Source organism: Battus philenor, unplaced genomic scaffold, assembly GCF_028537555.1.
Source record: "Battus philenor isolate CCGP_79_NKW_IND1 unplaced genomic scaffold, ilBatPhil1.0.hap1 SCAF_21, whole genome shotgun sequence".
Lineage (NCBI taxonomy): Eukaryota > Metazoa > Arthropoda > Insecta > Lepidoptera > Papilionidae > Battus > Battus philenor.
Genome location: NW_027181684.1, coordinates 7,629,711 through 7,637,718, shown reverse-complemented (window position 1 = coordinate 7,637,718; position 8,008 = coordinate 7,629,711). Strand labels below are relative to the sequence as shown.

Below are 8,008 nucleotides of genomic sequence, written 5' to 3'. Positions count from 1 at the left end.
CTCTCGAGTTGCTTCAGTTAACGTTCTATGAACTAGGCCCAAGGATCCCCACGATGTTGATACCTGGTTTGTTTGCATTCCGAAAAATGGCCGCCGGACAGAGCCGAACCTCGGATTGGTCGGTTGCTATTGTCTGGCTAATATCAGTCCTACCACTTTCAAAAACATTAGCGCTTAAAGGGTCGGAAGACACATCAGGATTGTGTCTATTTTGTATGATCAGGAGTTTGCGTCTTCTGTGATATACGAAGTGAACTCGTTTCCTACTAGACCTGTTGGTTATTTAATAGCGTGTCGCAAACTATAAGCAAATTTGTTCTTTATCACGTTTAAGGCGTTTCTCAGCAGAAGATACCTCATTCTTGATCAACTGCCACCAAGTTTTTGTATATCATGGCGGACGGTTATGGGATATATAAACTATTAGCGAAGAAAATTAGACATATGAAATAGAAAAAGTTATATAATTATTCTAAATTACAATGTATCTATAAGTTATTGAATACAGTTAATGATAAAAATTATTGTGCTAGTATCAATTTTATACAAATTTTTGTTTGTGTTGTCCAATTAATAAAATTTACAGATGTTAAAATAACATATATATAACAATTCAGTTAAATTGCTGAAAGTAATATTGCAGGAAATATTAAATTATTTTATTGAGCTTATATAATAGGAACATATTTTTATGGAGATTTTAATTTAGTTAAAAATGTGTTAATTCCAGGTTGCATTTTCTTAGGATCTTGTAAACTTTTTCTTGCTTCTGTTCTCATTTTTTTACTTTCTTTAATCTCGGATTTTGATTTCTTTTTTTTATCAGCACTCAGTGGAGATCTGTTCACGTCAGGGCTACTCTTTTTCTTTTTGAGTTTCTTTTTTTCAGTCTCTTCAAGTTCAGGTGATGGTTGTAGTAATGGAGTTGGGTCATTCATAATCATTGATAATTTTCTGAAGTAATTCCATAAAGTGTCAACACATTTTTCTGGTTTTTCTCCATCTGGTGTCTCCCATAACAATCCATACATACGGGGTTTTAACTTTTCTGTTGGTTTTTTCAATTCATGTTCAAATTCATCTTCAAGATGTTTTAGTCTTGCTTTTTGTGTTTCAGGGGAAAGAGACAAAACATCATCTTCATCTACTGTAGCTTCCTACAACATAAATAATTTTTATTTATTTGCAATTTACAAGAAACATTTATATGATATATCATATGCCTGTATTAATTTTTTTTAATTATGGCAAAGGGAAAAAATATTATGACTTTTTGGATTATTTTCAACACAGACCCAAAAGCAATCTTAGACAAAGTAATGTAATTGACAACAGTTACCCACTGCATTACATATTTGTTACAAAACTTTTCATAAGTGGCTAATACTGCCATTTTATATTAATCAAGTAAACATGAACAAGCATCTGAACATCCATTCCATGCATAGAATAGAATTAAAAATGTACATCCTGCAATTACAGTTCTAGTCACTAGTTAACACATATCATCTAAACACACACACACACACACATATATATATATATGTGTGTGTGTCACAAGAACTGGTTTAGTGGGTTGGAGGACTAGCATGTATGATCCCGGCCTGTTCAAGATAGCACTCGAGGATCGACCACTGCTTTCCAAAAGTGCCAGTGAAAAGGCGGTTGAAATCATAAGGAGGCTGACTGAGGCCTGCGAAGCCAGGAGGTCTTGGGAAGAAGGTGTAGGATGCAAAATCTATCCTGAAACTCTGATAGCTACAATGCTATCCTCGCCTTCGGCCTGGGAACTTACGAGCGCGTACTGTACGACGGTGCTGAAGGAGTTGCGTAAAATAGAGCAAGAGCGGAGGAAGTTGGCCTGAACAGCCACTCTATCAGAGAAAGCTGCAGCTAAATCCCCCCCGCGAAGTAATGCCTAACGGCCATGCCGTGGGGACCAGGGATACCGAAGAGAGAGGATTGTTTTTAGTCGGTATTGATCTAGATCGAGTCCGACATACGGGGCACCAACATCAGGCCCTATGATACGTAAAAGTATTTTTATACCTCTATAAAAAAAAATGTGTGTGTGTGTGTGTATATATATATATGTATAAGATATTTCCACCTATATACTACTAATAACGATACATCTCGAACCATAAGGCTGAGAGGCTTAAAATTTGATACGATTTTCCTTTAGCTGAGTAGATGTCAGCTAAGAACGGATTTTACTAAATTCTACTTGCAAGGGGGATTGAGAGGGCGAATAATAATTATCCGTGCTAAATCAATAATTTAATAGTTCTCGCTATATTTAGCGCCAAACGAAGCTGGCGGTGGATCGCAAGTAATATTTAAAATAATTTATCAGATTTAATCATAGATTGTCAATAATTTATGCAAATTTAAAACACTTATTTGTAAATACCTCATCACTTAGATATCCATGTGGTACAAATACTTCATTATCTACTTCGTATTCATCACCATCCTGTTCATCATCACTTCCTGCAGCGCTGCCATCAATGCTCTCTCCTTCTTGCTCTTCTTCCCACTCTTCATCACTGTCCACTTCATAGTCCAATTGTTTCTGCCAAACATTAACCACACATGCTTTTAAAAACAGAAAAAGGTTACATGATATGAAGTTATAATAAATCTTTTAAAAAAAACTTAACACACTTTATGTCTATTAAGAAGCTGCATGCTTTGAGTTATTATTAAATATAATTGCAAAACATATGTGAATTTAAGGCAAATGTCTAATTGAAATAAAAAAAAATTGTAAAATCCATGTCATCTTAATTGTTCTGTGATCATTGATATTATAAGTAATCGGCAGTCAGTCTTTATCTGTTTCACAAAAACTGTTGTGCTATGGCACAAAAATTAGTTTTAAATTTCTTAATATTAATATAATTTTTCCTTAATACCATATTTTTAATTTTCATGATTTCACAATATTTAGCTTTTCAGTGTTTTATATACAAATACAATTTAATAAATTATTGGTATATTGATACTTTTACCATTAACCATTTTGATGATTTTAACAATGTGACATATAATTTTTAAGCTTATTCAGGCCAAAAAGAAAAATGTGTGGTGTATGTATGTGTTTAGGCGCATGCATGTGTTAAGTTCGGGTAATCGTATGAAAAAAATTTTGATTGCATGCGAGCCTATGTAATAGTTTAGCCTAAAAATTATTGGTATTAAGAATATTCTAATGACTGCCATTACACTTTCACTGCAGAAACTACAAAATGCAAGTTTTTTTTTTATCAATATCGGTGAATATTATTTTTATTCAATAATCATCTAATACTCAAGTTCCCAATATTTCAGGCGAGTTGTGACAAAAAAAGACAAATCCAAAAATATTAAAAATAGAATATCTGAAACTAGTCATTAACAGATACATTAAAAAAATAGTTACAGATGAGATAAGATTTAAGTACAATTTACCATCCCATTACAGTTTGTTATATTTCAGTTGTAATAAGATACCAGTGGCTTTTTTGTTATTATTGTCATAGTAATATTTTTAGAAAATTATGGTTTTAGTTTTAATTTCGGAAATCGATTTTGTTTTCTATTCAACATTTTTAATATTACCTCATCCTGCTGAAAAGGCCGCCTGGGTTTAACAAATTCGCTTCTTTTTCTCCAGGTTCCCCAATAGGGGGGCCGCCTATTTTCATGGAAACTTAAAAGTTTTGGACGGAGTTTTTCACGATTTACTGGTTCGCAGGATAAGATTTCACCAGCATCGTCTATGGGTGGTAAATCGTCTTCTGAAAATGTGTAATATAAATTTAAAATTATGTTAAACTAAACTGGAATTATAACGAGAATTGTAGAATTTATATGTGAATCATATGTGGTTTTCTAAAGCAAATTTAAATATATGCTAAAACATATATGGGTTAATATATGTTGTGCTTAAAGGTTTCTTAATATAACAATTATAAGCAATTAAAACTTTTGAATAGACTTTAACTGCCTGAACTTGGATAAACAATTTTGTGAGTGTTTTTTAGGAGCATCTAGTTTGTTATAATATAGGTCACCTATTCTAATTTTATTAGATATCTAATCTATCTATTTTAAAATGATAATATGAAATTTGTAAGAATGCAGTTTTTCCATTGATTGTAATAATAACATTACTAATGTACAGCTAAAAATGTTGCTGTGATGTTCATAAAAATAAATGAGCTCCCAAATAATAATCTTTAAAAATATTGTCATATGCAGAAAATTTATTGCTCTACCATAAAATTATCTCCAATAAAAAAATAAATCATTTCCTACTCACCAACTATAATGACATCATCATCTTTATCATTCAATGGCCAAGTCTTCCCAGTTGACATGGGTTTCTTTATTCCAAGTTTTAAGCTCTGGATATACAGGGCAGGATCAGTTGAATCTTGTTTTTCTAAGAAACTCTCTAATGCTTGTTTTTGTTCATCAGTGATATAATTTCTTGTAGTTGGTGCTAATCTCATGTCTGCTTTAATTGTGAAACTAGATAGCATGCTATTTTTGCTAACTGGACCTATTGTATGTTGATCTTTTTCATTTTTTTGTTTGGGTACAAAAAAATTGACGAAAGCTTCAGCTGCCTTTTTCTTTTTTTGCTCTTGCTCTAGTTTTTCTAATTCTAAAGCCTCTTGTTTTTTTCGCTTTTCTTCTTCTTTAGCCTCTTTCTCTTTTCTACGCATTTCTTCTTTTTCTTCTCTCTCTTTCTTTTTCAATTTCTCCTTTTCTTCTTTTAATTCTGGAAAACAAAAATAAAGGCTATCACTTGACAAAAATAATATTTCATCATAATTAGTATTGTTCTAGTTATTAGTCATACTTTTTTCTAATTCTTTTTGTCGTTCTTTTTCTTCCCTTTCCTTTCTTTTCTGGTCTTCTTTCTCCTCCTTTTCTTTTCTTTTTAATTCCTCTTTCTCTTCTCTTTCCCGTTTTCGTTGCTCTTCTTTTTCAAGTCTCTGTTTAGCTTTTTCTTCTTTTTCCAATTGTTTTTTCTTTTCTTTTTCCTGTCTTTCTCTTTCTCTCTCTTCTTTCTTTTTTTCAGAATCTGTGCGTTTTTGTGATTGCTGGAAAAAAAATATTTCTTGATTGACTTTTGTTACATGGTGTAGGTTTAGTTTCCAAACATGCTTACTGTGAAAACAATCTTCGAAATAAACAGAAAGAAAAATGTTCTTATATAAAATAAGTAACAATTGCAGATCAAATACCAGAGTATTTTCTCTTGCAAAACAAAATAAACATTATTAGTAGCATCATCAAAGCCACTTATAGTTATTTCATCATCATTGCTGCTATCTCTAATGATTAGTAATTTCCTACATGACAATGATGCACTATAGGACAATTAAGTTATATCTGCTATCACTTTCAGTCTGATCTTTATTATCACGTCACATATCAGTTTCCTTAAGATAAATTAGAAATTGACAAGGCATATTTCTTAATTAATTAGTTTAACAGTTATTAAAATATCAATACACTTGTTCTTATTAAATTATAGTTTTATTACAAATAAATAAAACACTGTAATGAGAGTAATGAGTTTGTGGTATGGTAGAAAAAAATATTGTTATAATTTTTGGACATCTCTCTCTGATAATTATTTAAGAAAAATTACATTTTTATTTTCACGTTCTTGGTATAAAAAAGAGAAGCAGCATAGTGCATCTCCTCATTCTTGATACATGACATGCAAAGTATAAAAGAACTTGTCCACACTCAAACTGTTAAGATAGCTGGAGCATTGTATTATTAAGAACTATTCTACTACTAATACATAACAACTATTTGAATACTACTAATATCATAAATATTTAAAACATTCTTATCTACCAATAAAAAATTTACATGTTGCAGTTATATATACATTAAAATAGTATAACAAAGTACCCTCTTTATGTTATTAATATTAGATGCAAATTTTAATGAGATTTTTGGTTCTTTTAACTTACCCGTTTTGGTGTTAAGGTTGTAGAGTTGTTCAAGGATACATCATGATTACTAGAAATGGATGAACTTCTTGTGTTATGCCTTGGGGTAGTGTTAGAATTGCTAGATTCATTATCAACACTTGACTGAGATTCATTTAAATTATTTTTTGCTTCAACTCTTGCTTTATTTCTACTACTACTACGTTTAGGAGTAACAGGGCTCATGGATTGATTTCTATTTCCACTGTTTCCTTCTTCAGTAGAGCGCAATTCTTTCTCTGAAATTTTATTCTCATTTTGTGATACAATGTCATTATCTTCCTCACACTTTATTTCTCCATTTTTAGATGCATTTGATTCTTCTAAAACAAGTGATTTATTTAACTTTTCTTCAGATTTGTCAAGATTTTCATCTTCATTAACATTATCATCCGAACTATCAACATCCATGCACAAAGATTTACTATTTTCTTTAATTGCAACAGTACTATCACTGTTGCTTTTATTTATTTCTTCTGTTGCATTCTTTGCATGTTTTTTCTTCTTTGATGACTTATTTCTAAGGAGTTTTTTTTTCCACGCTGTATCGACTAACTTAACGAACGGATTAAGTGTTTTCTCTTCACTGTTTCTCTTTTGTTCGTCTTTACTTTCCTCATCACTGATTACTACTAAATCGTCTATAGTATTATTTTCATTCGTAATTTTTCCCACTTTTGTTATGGGTTCAGCATCAGGTGTGGATAGTTTTCTTTTTCTAGTTTGAGTTGTTTCTTGAGTAGGCGTATCATCACTTAAAACTTTGAAAGGAAGTCTCGCTTGTTTCAATTTCTTTTTTGAAGGCGTTACAGTTTCTTCTTCTTTATGAGTTTTCATTTTAAAGTATTTAAACTTTCACTTTAAAGTAATTTTATTTTAAACTATGACGCTTTATATACAATTTGAGTCCTAACCACAATAAACTTTAACAATTGCTTTGACAGATATAAAATCGTAAAGCGCGGGAGTTTAATGAATGTCAATGCACTACGTTGACGTTTAATGTTCCGTTAACTGTCCTCTTTTGGAAATTTGTTTAATTAATAAACTAAACTTTTTATGTTTAGCAGAACTTTGCTGAAACACTATTTGTTAAATAAATTAAGTTCTAATTTGTATCAATACGGTACAAATTAGAATTCAATTCATTCATACGATCATATAAAAATTAATAATTACTCTTTGGACATACTTAAAAAAAATACTTTACTACTAATAATAAAATATATAGATATTACTATTACTAAACAGGATTCAAATTATTTATGAGAAATTTATTAATCTTAGAGAATTTTTAGAATTATAGACAATAACACTAAGAGTACTTAGTCTGTAGTCTATTACACATTCATGTTACTTTATCGTTGCATATCTTACATTTATTTTACATGCCAAACATACTTATATCAAGACAAAGGTTAAATGTTATTAAAAATCGGCAAAATCTGTTATTTTGCGCTCATGTAAACCCATTTTCTATCGTCTTCAACGCACGAATGCGTTCTCTTGCTTGTATGTTGATTATTCCTACATACTCCATAGCTTGATGGGTTTCTGGGACTGATTTCTATTTAAACTGTGATTTAAGATATACATTTAATTTGATAACTTGATGCTTAGTTTTGCGCATTCGAATTTGAGTTCGGACGCCTGCAGTTATGTGGTCGCCACCGTTGTATAAATTGTAAATAACCTTTGTACATATATGAATACACAATCTCGATCAACCTTGGCTATCATTTTTTTCGCCATGAAGCAGGAACGAATACGTGCTCGGACGGTAATTCACCACCTCCCGCTTATCGCGTGTAAATGTATAAAAAATTGTAGATTATTAAGGATAGTTGTTCTAACTTGTGCTTTAATTATCTGTTTCCTTAAATTTATAGCAATGTTAAAATATTAGTATTATTTACACTTTTATTTAAGATGCATGTATATCACGGTAATTTAATGTTCCGTTCCAAATAATCAAAAACAATTCATACAACCGGTAGATTTGACTG

At 31.0% G+C, this 8,008-nt stretch overlaps 1 protein-coding gene across 1 annotated transcript; it reads right to left on the bottom strand.

The window, feature by feature from the left end:
• Positions 1–447: 447 nt before the first annotated feature.
• LOC137923259 (chromatin assembly factor 1 subunit A-like) lies at positions 448–6,966 on the bottom strand. The gene is made up of 6 exons (XM_068766455.1): positions 5,985–6,966; positions 4,853–5,096; positions 4,307–4,771; positions 3,604–3,782; positions 2,414–2,575; positions 448–1,157 (listed from the first exon to the last, which is right to left on the bottom strand). The coding sequence occupies exons 1-6, from the start codon at positions 6,837–6,839 to the stop codon at positions 690–692; spliced, it is 2,373 nt and encodes a 790-aa protein (XP_068622556.1). The 5' UTR covers positions 6,840–6,966; the 3' UTR covers positions 448–689.
• Positions 6,967–8,008: the final 1,042 nt, after the last annotated feature.